We start from the raw sequence: 16,014 nt of genomic DNA, 5'->3' as shown, positions 1-16,014 counted from the left end.
GCAAAGTGTTGAAATCAGTTGAGAAACTTCGGTCGAAGCGCTGCCACTGGCGCACGCATTTCCTTGATTGGTTTTCTAAAGCCGCACAGAGTTCAAACGTTTAACCAATTATTTTCGAAAAGTCAATAACGAGCGATGGCCAATGCGGTGGCATGCATCTGCAACATCATACATCCGTGTCGCAATGAAATTTCCGGTACTTTCGTTCTACTTCAATGGATTGTGACGGGCATTGCAGCGATTGTAAAGGTGGTGCGCCCCGTCTGGTTGCTATGTATGTAAGCGCGTTTACAGTTATAGGCAATTTATTAATTAATTTAACTCTGACAGTTGGCGTACGCACGCATATACCGTTAAGAGATGAGGATTACAATACCACATGGATGTACATGGCGAATGATGACGGCGATACGGAATTGGCTTATCTGCTAGAGCCGCCACCAGAGGTCGAGCGCAATATGCCGATGTTCATACAATTCGAATATTATAATAGGTAAGCGTCCAATTTCGTGATTAAAATCGGCAATTATTGTCTCCACCACACATCCGCAGTGACCCAACTCCCTTCATCAGCAATTTCTCTATCGAACCCTACGAAGAAGCAACGCTACAAGAGCGTCACGAGATCGATGAGTGGGACGAGCTGTTGGCCGAATTTAAACCCGAACTGGATACAAAGATGTTAGTGCACGGTTGGAAGTCGAGCACGCAGAGCCGTTCGATACAGTCGATACGCCAGGCCTATACGAAGCGTGGTATGGTCAATGTGTTTGCTATAAATTGGCGCGATCAGGCGGATAGCATTTATTATCTGAAGCCGGCGCGTTATGCTATACATGTGGGACGCGCCGTATCGCGGCTTATTGATTCGCTGGTGGAGAAACGCCATGCCGATCCGCAGCGCATACATTTGATTGGGCACAGCTTGGGCGCGCACATTATGGGCTATGCCGGTTCGTATTCCAGACATCGGGTCGGTCGTATCACAGGTAAGTTTTTTACCACTTATTCGCGGCTCTATTATAAAAATGTGACGATATTGCAGGTCTTGATCCTGCACGCCCGGCTTTTGAGAACTGCATTGGCCCTGAGAATCATTTGGATGCCACCGATGCGCAGTTTGTTGATGTGATTCATAGCTGTGCCGGCGTTTTGGGTTTCCAGAAACCGATTGGTACCGTTGATTTCTATCCGAATGGTGGACGTGCACCACAACCGGGTTGCAGCGAGTTGGCAAAGATTTTTAGTTAGTAGAATGTGGGCTTTTGGAATTTTTTTTTAAAGTTATTTTGAAATAGTTGTACGGAAACTTATTTATTATGGAACCGGATTCTAGGTCATTCAGTTGAAGTTTTTCCATCATAATAGAAATCCATATAACTCGTTTAAAAATTTACACATTTTCGAAACTGAAAATATGACAGACTGTCTGACTGAGCTTGGAACAATTTCTACATGAAATATCTACATCCTTGCTGGTTTCTTTACCGAGTTTATATTTTGATTACTAGTTTTGATTCGACTCCAAATGTCTAATATATTTCATGTTATACGCTAGTAGTGTTGTCATAGTTGAACAAGGGTCAACCGCTATTTGGAAAAACTATTTGATAGTGGGTGGTATTCAGGGCATTTAAATTTATAGTAAAAATATAGAACAATTTTTTATTTTTTTTTTAGTTAGGAAACGATATGTTTCTATCTCTAGTTAAAGTCTTTTTTTCATTTTGTCTTTTCAGCTGGCTGCAGTCACGGTCGATCTCATGAATACTTCGCCGAATCTATTAATAGTGAAAAGGGGTTCCATGCCAATGCCTGTAATTCCCTAGAAGACTTGAAAGCAAAAAATTGCGGGGGTGAACGCATACTTATGGGCGATCCAGTTCCATTGCATGCACATGGCATATACTTTTTGAAAACAGCTGACAAGCCCAGCTTCGCTCTAGGAGTAAGGGGCTGAGAAGCTTTTTGATAATGTGAAACACGATAATATAATTAGTTATGAAAAAAGTTTTGTATTGAGGATAAATAACTTTTATGCATTGAAAATAAAAACGAATTTGCAATTTTATTGACCTAATGTTGTGGAAAATTAGCAAAATTAGATTAGGAAAACAATTTTTGAAAATATTATATTAAAAAAACAACTTTTATGGAACTGAATATTAACAAATTTATAACCAAATCCTACTTGGGGCATAACTCGACAAGTACATGTTTTTTTTTTTTGTTTTTTTTTAAGTCGAAATAATATTTCTCAACAAATCATTCTCATCAATGATTTGTGAATTAATATCAAGACATATGCCAAAAATATGTTGAGAACTATATTGAAAGATTGTTCCATCATTATTTATACCTCGAACTACAAACTGAAGTTGCGGAGGTAAAAGTTTGCTGCAAAAACATAAAAAAAAATTATATAAAATAGTGAAATTGAGTTTTTCTCACAAGCGGTCTTAAGGCATATCTAGATTCTGCTTGTCAATATAGTCGTATTCCACTGCTGGAGTAATATGTATTATTTTTTGTTCAAGTAAACCTTGCCTGATTTCCATAGAAAAAATTACGATACATATTCATATGTTTTTTATTAGAGGATTTGGTTCAACAGTCAGTGTGTATCTAATCGAACAATTTGAAAAAAATTTCACTACCTGCATAAATTAAATAAAGAAGAGAACTTAAATTTAGATGACTGTTGCTATAAATACAAAATAAATGATACGAAAAGGCACTCAATTTCATATATTTTTTTAGCTCGCAAAGTATACCAAGAGCAGTTGAACTACACTGTAGCCCTCGTGCGCTTGCTGAGATTTAATTTTCCACTAAAAAGCCAAAAAAAAAATCGAGGAACATGTTTGCAGGAAAGTCGCCATTTCATCTCATCTCATCTCGCTAAGTGTACACCGCGTTACACTCTCAGTCCACGAGCCGCAAGAGAACTTAAAAGTTGTATCGCAAATTGCCGCTGGAGAACTTCACGTGCGACACTTTGTCCGATGGCGAGTACTGCACGCCCAAAAGCTTTTCAGTGGTGCTAGTGACACTGCCACTACCGACAGTCGGTGGAATGGGCGAAGTGCTCAGACCGTTATTGGCGGCATAAGTAGCGGCTGTGGGCGCAGTGGCGTACTGACGTTCAGCCAATTGTTGTTGACGTTGCATGTAGTTGGCATAGTCGGTGCTGGTGTAGATCGGGCTAGTTTGGTGATTGGCGCCTGCGTTAAAGGCAGCTGCGGTGGGGCGATGTTCGTTGTAGAGCTGACGCAACAACTGCTGTTGGTAATCCTGTTGGCTCACGTATTGCTGTTGCTGTTGTTGCTGCTGCTGTTGTAATTGTTGTTGCTGTTGCAATTGCTGTTGCTGCTGTTGTTGTTGGTAGGCAAGATAGGCGGCTTGCAGCTGATCGACTTGCTGCGGCTGCGCGGTCTTCTGCGATGCCGTCGAATATTGTTGCTGCTGTTGCTGCGCCTGCAACAGTTGCTCTTGCAGTTGTTGTTGCTGTTGGATTTGCTGCAGCGTCTGAGCATAATGATCCTGTGCGACCTGTTGACCGGCGTATGTGGGCGTAGCCTGTGTGGTATATTGCTGGGCGTAGGGGTAAGATTGCTGGGCATATTGCAGCGCTTGTTGTTGGTATGGCGACTGGGCTTCAGCTGCCTGGGAGTACTGAAAAGAGAGTGATCGAGAGCAATTAGTTGAGTGTGTAAACTTTTTTTTCGCGCGAGAAGTTTTTTACGTAATTGTCCACTTCGGATGTATGCATCTCTGGTTTTGGTAATGGATACTGAATTGTTATGACTGCGGAGCGTTTTTCTATTTTCTTAGAAACGTATGATTTTTTACACAGATTTTTTAAGCGGGTTTTTATTTGTATTTAACATTTATTGAACAAAACATATATAGAATGAAAAAGCAAAGATAAGTTTTCACCTTTGTCGCTGTGACATTTAAATATTTCTCAGGTTTTTTTTGTTCAGTTCTGCAGTTGTGACAGTGTAAATTTCCTATTTGCTAGTATAAGCGTGCTATTAACGGGTTACTTAAAAAAGATAAACGTAAAGGTATATTAAATTTACATAAGATATATATGTATATTAGGGTGGAGCGAAAAAAATTTTTTTTTTGCTTATCCTGAGGGTAAAATCTGTAGATTATTTAAAAAGAAAATTTTTTGACGAAAAAAAATTAACATCTAGAGGCTCAGTTTTAAAATAAATTTGCGAGTTAAAATTTTTATTTCGCAAAAAAATTTTGATAAGTTTTCTAAAAGTTGTGGAGCGTTCTCTTTCTGGCAATTAAAAGTTATCAACTTAAAAAGATTTTTTGTGGCCTCTTAACGTTAACAAAAAAAATTTTAAAATATTATTTTTTTATAATCTACAGATTTTACCCTCGGATAAGCAAAAACAATTTTTTTTCGTTCCACCCTAATGTATACGCTTTAACATACACTAAATATTTCTCCATTATTTTATTATAGAAGTACCTAGCAGAACCCATTTTCGTATAAGGGCGTAGCCTTGCCCTCTAAATGGTTAAATGCACATATGTTTTAAGCCGCTGAAGCTAGCTCAACCAAACTTTCAGAGAGGAAGTCTTTTTAGTAAAAAAAACAAAAACCGTTATCTTTAAAGCTAAAATTAAAAATAATAGTTTTTATTGCCGTAAAAAAAAGTGTTTATTTAATTTTTATTTAGTACCGTTTTAAAAAAATTAAAAAAATCACATAAGTATTTTGCATAAAAATTTCAAATAAGTATTAAAAAAGGAGATAATAAACAGTGTGCTTTAGAAAAATAATAAAAAAATAGATATGTTTTGAAGCAATAATAAAAGATATTTTTTTTTTCTCCAAAAAAAATTTTTTTTTAATTTTTAATTAAAAAAGTTTAATTTATTTTCTGTATTTGTATAATAAAAAGTCATAAATTTAATTCCAACTACTTAAAAAAAATTTGTTTTTTTAATTTTAAGGAATTTTCCATTACGCTAATTTAATTAAACATGTCTCACCAATTATATCAAAAATCAGTCAAACGCTTTCATATTAACACATTTACAGTAACAAATTGCATAAAAAGCAATGAATATCTATGCACACAACACTCTGATGCTATGCAAATGAATAAAATTAATTTTCACTGGAATTAAACAATTTCATGGCAATTAAATTGAGATCAAAGATAAACGAGAATATTTACATTTTCGAGCGAACACCAAAAAACAGCAAACAACATTAACAAATTGCTTATCTACGAGGCAAGCACATATGTGTTTGTTTATTTGTATGTGTGTGTGTGTGGTTTCATATTATGCAAATGTGTTGAGGACGACTGTAGTTCGATGTGCAAGCGATGCTTCGAACTGTTGCATGACACTAGCAATGGCAAACAAAGGCTTCCCGATAGCAATTAAACTCTGTCAAAGCGATTAAGAGATGACGGTTCACATAGAGTTAGAAGCTCATAGAAAATCAAATGAAAAAATAATTGAAAATAATTTGCAAAATTTGTGAACTCAAAAACCCATAAATAAATATTTCAAAATATCATTTGGATTGAGACAGCCGAAGCGCGCTCATGGAAACGATTTAGAAACGGACCTCATACATTTAAAATACTACAAAATGAAAATAGAAAGACCGTTGCGTCTGCCTAGCAGCCTCGCAATGCTCGCGATGTGCTGTTGTGTGTCTCAACTATTAACAGCGGCAGCAGCGCCACAGGTAAGCACCTAATACCGCTACACAAACAACTAATAAGCCACTATTTTGCACTTCTGGGTGAGATGTTACAGAAAGGCGGTGCTGTACGCAATATAGGCATGGGCGAAGCTATGATACAACGCAGCGATATTAGTGAGAAGGATGCGTATTATCGGCGCAAGCGCTCGCTTACCAGCGATGAGCTGCCCGCCGATGTAATGGCAAAAGGACCGCATACATCTTTCACCAAACTCATGCGTAATATTAATGCGCCCTGTGTTGGTGGCGGCACCGGCGGTGGTACGGGTGGCGCTGGAAATGGCGGTGATGGTGAAGATATTGTGGATGAGGCACGTCGGCGTATCGCGCGTATGAGGGCGCGTAAAGCAGCCGCTGGCAAGAAGAGCACCAACAGCAAATCTAAGAAGAAAAGTGGACGACGTCGGCGGCAGGTGGAAGCTGCCGATCTTGAAGGTTTGGGTGAGAGTGAGCAAGCGGCGGTTAGAGATGAATTTCGCGCCCACATGCAGCAATTCACCGAGAAAATGAATCGTGCGTATGAGCACATTGCTTCCTCAGTGATGGATATGATGAAGCGTATGGAGGAAAACTTCTATGCTGAAGATGATGGGTCGTAAGGTGTTATCGTGAATATTATATTTTGGTTGTGGGTGTGATTAAGCTGTTCTGTCTTTTAGAAAATTATTTAAATATTATAGAAATAAATGTACTTACATATTGTATTATTGTTATAAAGCATTAGTTAAAAATGTCTTTAAAGCACTACTTCTCTATCATTAGCCCACCTTTACTCTTTACTTTGAGGATATTACGCCACTTTTTTAACTTAAGTAAGCTTAGATGCCGATTATATGTATCCCCATGAGCGAGAAATGCAATAAAATTTAAGCTCTTCAAAGATGCTTTTTTAGTTTCTAACTAATGCTGTTGGAATTCTCACCACGTTTATGGAATAAATGTCGTATATGCTACAAGTAGTAGCTCATAACCTCAAAGTTTTACCGAAACATCTAGAAAAGTATTGTCCCATGTTAAATATGATATAAGCTGTCATTTTGTTTGCGTAAATTAAAAAAGGTTACACCGTTTGGGTTTCCTTTGACTTCCGTCAAGATAAAATTTTAGAAACTTTATTTCTAAGAAAGGCTCCTTTGAATACTCAGATGAAGGTTAAATTTTCGAAAGAACCACTTGACAAATTAAATATAAGTTTGTCGATTTATCTAGCGAAGTACCAACTAGGTCTACATATTTACATTTATCATTGAGAACAGGGAAAATAGTTCATACTGTTAAAAGAGGCAATAACCATTTAAGAATTGATATTTTTTATATTTTTCGTACGATCTCACAGTGAAGGCCACAAGCAAGGTAGCTGCTTTAATTAGCAGACCTGGTAGAGTCCACAATATACAAAATTTTGCCTGGGCAGTACTTTGATGGATTTTTATTCCGGGCAAAAGCTTCTCTTCCCGATAACAACTTATTCTAGATGACTTCAAGTTTTCATATATGATAAAGTTTGAAGTGGTGAACTAGGTAGTATATATCATGATAATAGTGAGTATTGAACCGTAAAGACTAGAAATACACAGGATAGACCAAGTTCATAATGCTACCAAACTTAACTTAATCCAAATTATAAAAAAATTTGCTCAGAAATTTCACTTTGCATTTCTCCAGATATGACTGATTTTTAATGTCTTTACTCTTCAAGTACAAGTACAAACTTACAAGTACCACTCAGGAATGTTAAAAAACGAACTCAACGCCACCTAGCTACTTAACCATGCCGTCTGCAATAAAATTTGAGTAAACTCATTTATCGCGCATCAACTGAGAGTCGATTCAGTTTCCATCTATTCGCTTGTATCCTGTCACAATTAATTTATATGTCACGTGGCACTTGGCAGAATCTATGTGACGTGACTATCAAACCTATGCATGTGTCTCTCTCGTCTATCTAACCTTAATTACTGCGATTGGTATGCGTTTTATCGCTTTAGATCTACTACATTCAACTTATATGTTCGGCACTAATTTGCACCAATTAAAATACTTCAAAAAACAACACATTTCCGTGTTAAACGGCAACAATAATCAAACCGCGTATTTATCGGTAGCTTTAAAATGCCTTCATTAGAATTCCATGCCGTGGAATATTTAATTGAAATTGAGCTCGTACAGCAGGCAGAGCGTCATTTAGCACGAGTATACGCTCACATAGCAACTTCCTAACGAGGACAATATCGCTGGGGGCGTTGCGGCATCGAAACCAACACACAGACATATAAATATTTGCAAAATAAAATAATTGGAAGCGAAAATGAGACGTAAACAATTAAATTCACTACGCATTTCCTTTGTCGTTTTAACTTTTCTTCTGTGCTTCAAAGCGAGAGTGGGAGCTTTAATGCTCGGTGGCGCCGAGCTGAAGCAGCAAACGCAATCGCAGCCGGTGAGTGGTCCATTGCCAAGGCGAAATAGAGACTTGCGCTCAAAATAAAAATAAAAAAACCATTAAATAGTTTAAATTCATGAAAGAACTCCAGTAAAAGTATTTCATTTCAGTTTTTGGCGCGTAGTGTGCGCCAACAACAACCGCAAGCCGGTCGCCAACACGATGCGCGCCGCTCGCAGCCTTTTAACGCCTTATTAACTTCAGTTGGACAGTTAGCCGATTCACCACTTCGCCATGGCGCGCATTTAGCGCTGACAGCTAGCAAAACAGGTAGCCACAAGCGTTTGGCGCGCGCAGCGGATGATGGTGGTATGAGCTTCGGTGATATCTTTCAGTCAATAATTCAGTTTGTGTTGAATAGCATTGACGCTTTTATGAAGCTTTTCTCACCAAATGATGGCGACAAGTAGTAAGCGGGTAATGCTTAGGCGTAAGAGTTTCGTAAGGAAGAAATTACAGACAATTAACTATTTCAGCTGATTTGCAGATATTTTAATGCTTTTAATGGATGATATTTAAATTTTAATAAATAATTGTTTTGTGTAGTATTGGAATTTTTATTGCACAATGTTTTATTTAAAATATTCGAAGTCCATCAAAAAATCCCTTTAATCGAGTTCAAAGTTATCTATCATGAAAAAAAATTTTAGAATCCCGAAACATCGGGATTTTTTTTTTAAACAATAAACAAGTCCAAATCGGAATTTCAAAGGTACTGTTTCGGGCTTCCGAAATTTTCAGATTCAGTATTATACCCTGAACAGGGTATATTAAGTTTGCCACGAAGATTGTAATACCCAAAAGAAAAGTTCGAGATCCTATTAAGTTTATATACTATGTACAAATGATCAACATGATGAACTGAGTCGATTTAGCCATGTCCGTTTGTTCGTCGGTACACAGGCACTAGTCCCTCGGTTTTTGAGATATCGACCAGAAATTTTGCACACGTCCTTTTCTCATCAAAAAGAATTAATATCGGCCAAATATAGAAAATAGGTAGCTATCATACAAACTGACCGATCCAAGTTTGGTTCTTATATGAAAAACTTTTTTTTTTTTTTTGAAAATATATGTATCCCCCCGGAATTGGTCGTAGATTATAATCCAAGGCATCACTACATTTTCCGAAGAAATTGTTCAGATCGCACAACTACTAGTTTGGCATATAGCTGCCATATAAAATTAGCGATCAAAAAAATATCCTTTTTATACCCTTTTTTACTTTTAAAAATGCACCTGTAAAGGGTATATAGGTGTTTTTTGTTATTCAACTTAAAAAATTGGAAACTTCTAATGATTTTGGGGGATACCGGAGAAAAATAAAAGTTTGACATGAGCTGGTTGTGGACTCCATATACAAGCATTGATAAATAAAACGCAAAATTTATATAATAATGGCAATCAATAATTAATTAAATATCCGTATGAATAACGGAATTGCTTGTACAATACATTTCCTACTCCTACTCTACTCTCATTTGCCCACAGTCAAGGTAACGATAATCGAACACGCAATATCAAAATGAAGCGGAAATAGAAATGCCTGTAATTAAATAGCTATAAGTACTTAATTATATTGCGCCGAGAATGGTCTCGCGCTGAAATTGATTATTATTATATTCAATAATAAATGCAAAGAGATAATATGTGATTCGTTTTGTTTTGCGATATTCTATCAGCTTCCCTTGGGGCATGGTTTAATTATAAATATGGTTTTCGTTTTTAAAAAAATTCTTAATTGCATAAGCAAATTAAATACACTGTCGCAATAAACTCTACTAACGTATTAAGTTAATTCTGAGCAGCGGCTTAATTGACTGCTTAAATTAACTAAATAGAGTGCGGAAAAGTTAATTAGCTTGTGCAATTTATATAAAAAATTAATTAAATATATATATATATATATTTATATATTATTTTGCAAAATTGAGAATATCAATTAAATTTTAGATGTATGTATATTTATTGTTCTTTACTGCTGAGCCTGTAAAATATTAAATTTGAATGAAGAAACTGCTTTTTGGAACACATATTTTTGAATAATAATAATGGGAAATTTTTTTGAATAATCAGCTTATATAATAATTTTGAACTGTGTAACAGGCTTCACTATTTTTAGTTAAATTTTATTTTTATTCATAATTTCAAAACCATTTTATTAGAAATAAGTTTTGAGCTTTTCTCAAGCGGGCTTCTCGTTCGTTTCGCATTTGAAGAGAAAAAATAGTTTTATAGCATTTCAAAAATATTTGCCTGTTAAAATGTCCAATTGGTATTTAATTTTTTGTATATGAAATTAGATATATAATAATAATAACAATATACAGTTTTATTAAGTCTAATAATATCAAAAAAGAATTTCAAAAATGCTTTTTAAACAAAAAACAAAAACATTAAATAGGATAAAAAAATGAAAATGAAATTGAGATAATGTTATTTTTTATAATTATTTTTCAATAACTTTTCGAATTAATTTTTTTTTTCCAAAAACAAAAACCAAATTTTTAGTTATCAACAATTTTTCGAAAAAAAGTCGAATTAAGTTTTTTTCAAAATGAAATTTTTTTGCAATTAGAAAATCGAAGTCATTTTTTGATACCAGACTTCTTGTTTTGTAAATCAATATGTTTTCGATAAAAACGAAATAACGCTTTGTTTCATAACTTGATTTTTTACAATTATAATTTAGCAATATTTTTTCGAAAAAAAGCTTGTATACTCATAATGTTTTGTTTGAAATCTTAATTTTTTGAAACTAATTTTCAATAATTTTTCGAAAAAAACTTTAATTAATTTTTTTCAAAACAAATCGAATGAATCGATGCTTTGTTACAAAACTTTAAGTTTTTGTGAAAGCTATCAATATATTTTTGAAAAAAAAACGAATTAATTATTTTCAAACAAAGTTCTTTTCTCTTTGAAATAATTATCAATAATAAATAATATTAAAAAAAAAAATAAACCAAATTAACATTTCAATATTTGACTAAAACCGGTGAATGCTATTGCCTCGTTCAAACTTTCTCCTAGAACTTTCAAAATTAATTATCGTATTTCCGTGTCGATTTTTTCATTAATTTTAAAGTATGCACAATACTATACAGATTATAAGTGGCTTTATTCACAAATTCATTTACATTATGAGGGTACAGTAGTCCTTTTTTCATAAATCATATAAATTTTCAAAATCATCCAAACAGTGATTGTAACCCCTGACCCGTGTCCGCTCTTTCTCTCGATCTTTTTCTACAAAACACAGTCCCTTTCTTCTCCACCCATTTGATTCATAACTATCCTAAACCCTAAAATAATTATTACCTGCAAGTGGGATTTTTCCTCCGCTATCAATTTAATGAGAGATATCATCAATATTCATTTAATTGCCACAAATCATCACTAATCTTCAATTACACGAATTGCCTGTCAACTGCACACGAAGAGAGCTTGCCTGCAAAAATAAACTATAACATACCACACAGTCGCGTTTGCTAAATTGAATCAGACGGACAGAGGATGCAAAAGCTCATATTTTTAATACACAGTGTTGCATTTTGCTGCTTGCACACTTTACCGTTGCCAGAACCACAGGTTGTTCACACTTTTTTCGCTACTAAGCTCAAAATAAATTTAAATGAACACCATTATTTTTATTGCATTACGAAAAGGACTTCCAAACCGGCGCCCTCATGTTGGCGGGTCAAATGAAAGAGGTTTTAGATAACGGCGCCGCCGCACACGATCAAAAGCAATTCGAATTTATGGGCATCAAGGTAAGCAATGATATGGTATTCGGCTTTGGCGATGCGTTGAAAATGCCGGGACGTAGGCGCAGACTTGAAGTCGACCCACAGCCAACGGAAGCAGATAATTCTATAAGCAATGATGCGGATTATTCATTCCATACTGAGTACATTGATTGTGTGCCATACATCGAAAATGAGGAACGTAAAAAACGTGCCGCTTTTCGACACAGTTCTTCGCAGAGTAGTTCATCGTACTCATCATCAGATTCATCGTTCTCGTCTCTCGCTTCGTCGAGTGAATCGGAAGAACGTTAGGGCACGATGACGCGATGAAAAAGAACTTAAGCTCGAATTTTTCAATAAAATATGTTTTTTCTTTTTATCAGAAAACTGTTTTGATCTCTGGTACTCAGCGTTACTTTTGTACAGCGACTAAACTGTTTTGGAGATAGATGTTTGGTTGTCGATGATTTGAGTGTAAGAAGATAGAAATTATATTCAGAGTAAACAGGTTTTAGATATTTAAGTAAAACTCGTACAACAGTAAAAGAAGTCTTGAAAATATGTTTAACATAAATTTAAATCCTCGGTTTTTTAGTCTCTGAATGCACCAACATTAAGTGGCAAGTAAGAGCCTAGAGTCCTTTTTTGGCGCAATCTTGACGTTTAGTTTCAGCTTTGTGCGTTGAGAAGGGTTTAATTAGAGAATGTTTCATATAAACTCTGTGTAGAGTCTGTGGAGAACTGGGGTTATACCACTGGGATATGTATGATGAAAGCAAACTTATGAAGATTTGCCGATATGGTGAGTAATGCAGTCGGAGAACACACTCCTTTTGCTAAAGAGACTCTAAAAAGACCCTAGGAAAAACCATACTTCCAAAAAATTAAGTTCAGAATTGCCTATATAACCTTACACTGGCTTAAAATACAACCTTTCCGTAACTCTATGTTTTACGAAAAACATGTCCAACTTGTACTGAGCTCAGATGGTGCATCAAGGAATGCTCAAATTTCTTAAACACTGACACAACAATAGCTATCTGAGATGCCTATGAAAATCCAGATACCGAAAGCCCTTCAGCGATTTCGATTTATGTAAAGAGTATTCCACTAATTTAATCAACGTGCTGCGGGCAACTTTACTAGACACTAAAAACCCACGACCTTGGTCAAAATCGGCGCCAAATACAGTTTCAAAGAATGTCTCTTCAAACAAAACTACCGTTATTATAACAAATTTTTTACACACACAGCTTATTTGCTGTTGATTACAAAACTTCTAAATCCTTACTTAAAGCACCGTAATCGCGATGTGAACAACCGTTACAAATCGGATTAGTCGTTACAAAGACCAAACACGCTAACACTCACCTGTGCTTGAGAATATTGCTGGGGTGGCGCATACTGTTGTTGTTGTGGTTGCGCAAATTGTTGTTGCTGCAGCAGGGGCTGTGACAGCGGCTGGGCGAATGGCTGTAGCTGTTGTGCAACAGGCGATGCCTGTTGACGTTGTTGTTGTTGTTGCTGTTGGCCACCAAACACGCGCGAGAAGCTCTGCTGCAGCGCCGGTGTCTTCAGGGTGAATGAATTCGAATTAGAATCGGTGTGGTAGGACAATTGCGCCGACGATGCATGCAACAGGCAGGCGACCACTAAACCGAGCATTGCCACCTGGGTGGCTGTGTGCGAACAATTACCACGAGCCATAGCTAATGAATCCTTTTTTCTTTTGGTGGTTAGTGCTTGTACGCTCTGCGTCTTATTTGCGTTCGGTTAATTTTTGTTTCGTTAGCTCGTTGCTTGCGGTATACAACGACAATGTGCACGCGTTTAATACGACAACTGATTGGCGCTGGCACTTTTGCGGTTTTTGGTTTTATATCAACTTAATTTTAGCCCGTTAAGCGCTTGCTTTTGTTGCAATGTGCACTTGCTGCCGAACAGTGTGAACGAATGGCTAGCTAAGTAAGTCGTTAAGTCGCTAAGTCGCTAAGTCGTCGCGTGCTAATGTGCGCGGAATGAGCAAGAAGCCGAAAATGAATGTCTCAACGCGCAAGCGGGGCTTATTAGTGTGCAGAGTGGGCTTATCGCGTCTGCCCTGCGTTGAATATCGAATGTGTTTACTTTTATTTTTTTATCGATTGTCTTTTAATCCGATTGTGGAGGGTTATTACCAATAAGCACAATTGTATATGTTAAGCGGATTAATATCGCTTTTTGGAAAAGTATTGCGTTAGGTCGATTTACATTTTATTTTGTTGTTGTTGTTGAAATTTTCGTACATATAGTTGGTAATGAAATATGCATAGACGAGTCGGTAGTATATGAAGTTTTATTCCTTGTATTTGTTTCCTGCTAAATATCAAATAATATTTAGTAGTTACTTACTCTCTCGGTTTTTTATTATCTTTTACTCTTGCAAAAGAAATTTATGTGCGATTAAAGTATTGAACATTGTGGAACAAGTATTAATCGATCTTCAACAAAAAGCATTCACAAAGGTTAGGTTAGGTTCGTTAGCTAAAACCCGCACAGCTTAAGACAAATATCTTCTGAAGCTAGAAAACTCTTGTACTTTGATCTCATATATCGGAAAAGTGCATTGATTCACATAAATATATAATAAACTTATTGTGGGTTTCCGCTGCCTTCTGGCTATTGGAATGATGATACGTTAGGCGAGTATGAACACATCTACACAAGAACTCATCAAATTGCGGCGAGCGATTGCCGAAAAAACCCCGGAATTGGCGATAAGGACACAAAGCAATAATTTTCGATAATGACAATACTCGGTCTCGCAAGACAAGACTGGCTGCAAACTATTTGGAAAACAGCGGCTGGCAAGTTTCGCCTTACCAGCCTAGGCTTTGCCCCTTCTATCACTATACGGTTCATTGCAGAATTGGATATCAAAAATTAGCTTGAATAATTTTCTTTTATGTTGACATTCACAACTTCCAGAAAGTTGAGAAAATGTTATACCTTCAGATGGGCAATATCATATCAGTAGGTCGATTTGCTCGTTGATTGAATCATAAGTAATGCATTTTATTTTTGAAATATATTAATGTCTGCTAAAGTATTGATCAGTATTGATCGCACTACATAACTTGTTAGGTCTCAAATGTTCACATAAGTTCACTAACGACTTGCGATTACTGCTAAAACTAAATATTTTGTATTTCTTTCTTCAACTATTTCATTATGAATTCCAACTTCCACTTTCATCGATAAAACTACCTAAGTAACTTTTTTTATCATTATTAAACATGAGACAGAAGTGAAAAGCATAGGTGGGCTTCGCATACTGAGTACACTATCCAATATTACTACAGTTTTCTCTATTATATAAGGTTAATATTTGCCTGAACCTTGGAATTTTGAAAATGGTCTTGCATTTATGACCTTTCTACAGACTTGTTTACTTTTGTTTTTAAATACTCGATTTGGTGATTTTTTTAAATTGACTAAAATTTACATTAGAGGTGGTCGGTCTTTAAGGTAACTAGTGGACGAACCCTTATTCCATCTTTGTTTATATATAATATTTCACACGTTTAGTGTAATCTAATAGCATTGACCGACTAAAGTGCAAGCAATATTAATCCGCACTCACTCTAAATAAATTATTAAACGCAAATATATTTTGAGAATTTGAGCTATATCTCATGAGTTTAGATTGGCAATGCTGAAATGCTACTTGATTAGCTGCCAAAGTATAATTTACGGCGAGCTAACGTCAAAATTTCCAGAATGCCTACATTTTGTCAACTAATATTTTTAACATAATTATGATATATATTCTAATCAAATCATTTGGTTTTAGCCAACAAAAAAGCTGTCAACATATATTTTTCTCCCATCCATTTTGAGCTTCTCCCAACTCAGTTGATAAAAGTAGCTACGTTTGAGTGCTAGCTGTTAGACATAAAAATATTATTTGAAATTACGTTGCTTAATCAAAATAAAATTAGATTCCCAACACTTTACTTTCTCCTCGAATTTCCAGCTTTTGCCAGATAAAGGCAAAAACACCTCAGATCTCATAATGTTGAATATTCAGGTGA

General features: G+C 35.8%; 5 protein-coding genes across 6 annotated transcripts; 4 read left to right on the top strand and 1 right to left on the bottom strand.

The window, feature by feature from the left end:
• Positions 1-2,071, top strand: LOC118679761 (pancreatic triacylglycerol lipase). The gene is made up of 5 exons (XM_036368930.2): positions 1-274; positions 331-493; positions 553-989; positions 1,046-1,246; positions 1,740-2,071. Exons 1-5 carry the CDS (start codon positions 136-138, stop codon positions 1,958-1,960), a joined length of 1,161 nt encoding a protein of 386 aa, XP_036224823.2. The 5' UTR covers positions 1-135; the 3' UTR covers positions 1,961-2,071.
• Positions 2,072-2,572: 501 nt separating this feature from the next.
• LOC106623701 (antigen LPMC-61) lies at positions 2,573-13,697 on the bottom strand. The gene is made up of 2 exons (XM_070110202.1): positions 13,316-13,697; positions 2,573-3,675 (listed from the first exon to the last, which is right to left on the bottom strand). The coding sequence occupies exons 1-2, from the start codon at positions 13,649-13,651 to the stop codon at positions 2,950-2,952; spliced, it is 1,062 nt and encodes a 353-aa protein (XP_069966303.1). The 5' UTR covers positions 13,652-13,697; the 3' UTR covers positions 2,573-2,949.
• LOC106623702 (uncharacterized) lies at positions 5,531-6,469 on the top strand. Of its 2 annotated transcripts, none has more exons than XM_014243302.3 (2): positions 5,531-5,734; positions 5,797-6,469. In XM_014243302.3, exons 1-2 carry the CDS (start codon positions 5,636-5,638, stop codon positions 6,349-6,351), a joined length of 654 nt encoding a protein of 217 aa, XP_014098777.1. In that variant the 5' UTR covers positions 5,531-5,635; the 3' UTR covers positions 6,352-6,469. The 2 variants fall into 2 exon arrangements, with proteins under 2 accessions (XP_014098777.1, XP_014098778.1); XM_014243303.3 differs by having other exon boundaries at positions 5,542-5,734; positions 5,806-6,469.
• Positions 7,884-8,749, top strand: LOC106623704 (uncharacterized). The gene is made up of 2 exons (XM_014243305.3): positions 7,884-8,192; positions 8,306-8,749. The coding sequence occupies exons 1-2, from the start codon at positions 8,061-8,063 to the stop codon at positions 8,603-8,605; spliced, it is 432 nt and encodes a 143-aa protein (XP_014098780.2). The 5' UTR covers positions 7,884-8,060; the 3' UTR covers positions 8,606-8,749.
• Positions 11,662-12,331, top strand: LOC106623703 (uncharacterized). The gene is made up of 2 exons (XM_014243304.3): positions 11,662-11,786; positions 11,864-12,331. The coding sequence occupies exons 1-2, from the start codon at positions 11,712-11,714 to the stop codon at positions 12,254-12,256; spliced, it is 468 nt and encodes a 155-aa protein (XP_014098779.2). The 5' UTR covers positions 11,662-11,711; the 3' UTR covers positions 12,257-12,331.
• Positions 13,698-16,014: the final 2,317 nt, after the last annotated feature.

This window comes from Bactrocera oleae, chromosome 5 (genome assembly GCF_042242935.1).
Source record: "Bactrocera oleae isolate idBacOlea1 chromosome 5, idBacOlea1, whole genome shotgun sequence".
NCBI lineage: Eukaryota > Metazoa > Arthropoda > Insecta > Diptera > Tephritidae > Bactrocera > Bactrocera oleae.
Note: the sequence above shows the minus strand (reverse complement) of the source record. Positions and strands in the feature narration are given on the sequence as shown.

Bases quoted from the DNA above. Each gene is read 5' to 3' on its own strand.
- LOC118679761 (XM_036368930.2), top strand. From the start codon at position 136: ATGGCCAATGCGGTGGCATGCATCTGCAACATCATACATCCGTGTCGC. The intron at 275-330 runs GTATGTAAGCGC...TAACTCTGACAG, and splicing joins GCGCCCCGTCTGGTTGCTAT to TTGGCGTACGCACGCATATA. The intron at 1,247-1,739 runs GTTAGTAGAATG...TTGTCTTTTCAG, and splicing joins CGAGTTGGCAAAGATTTTTA to CTGGCTGCAGTCACGGTCGA.
- LOC106623704 (XM_014243305.3), top strand. From the start codon at position 8,061: ATGAGACGTAAACAATTAAATTCACTACGCATTTCCTTTGTCGTTTTA. The intron at 8,193-8,305 runs GTGAGTGGTCCA...ATTTCATTTCAG, and splicing joins AGCAAACGCAATCGCAGCCG to TTTTTGGCGCGTAGTGTGCG.
- LOC106623703 (XM_014243304.3), top strand. From the start codon at position 11,712: ATGCAAAAGCTCATATTTTTAATACACAGTGTTGCATTTTGCTGCTTG. The intron at 11,787-11,863 runs GTTGTTCACACT...CATTACGAAAAG, and splicing joins TACCGTTGCCAGAACCACAG to GACTTCCAAACCGGCGCCCT.
- LOC106623702 (XM_014243302.3), top strand. From the start codon at position 5,636: ATGAAAATAGAAAGACCGTTGCGTCTGCCTAGCAGCCTCGCAATGCTC. The intron at 5,735-5,796 runs GTAAGCACCTAA...CTTCTGGGTGAG, and splicing joins CAGCGGCAGCAGCGCCACAG to ATGTTACAGAAAGGCGGTGC.
- LOC106623701 (XM_070110202.1), bottom strand. From the start codon at position 13,651: ATGGCTCGTGGTAATTGTTCGCACACAGCCACCCAGGTGGCAATGCTC. The intron at 3,676-13,315 runs GTGAGTGTTAGC...CTCTCTTTTCAG, and splicing joins AGCAATATTCTCAAGCACAG to TACTCCCAGGCAGCTGAAGC.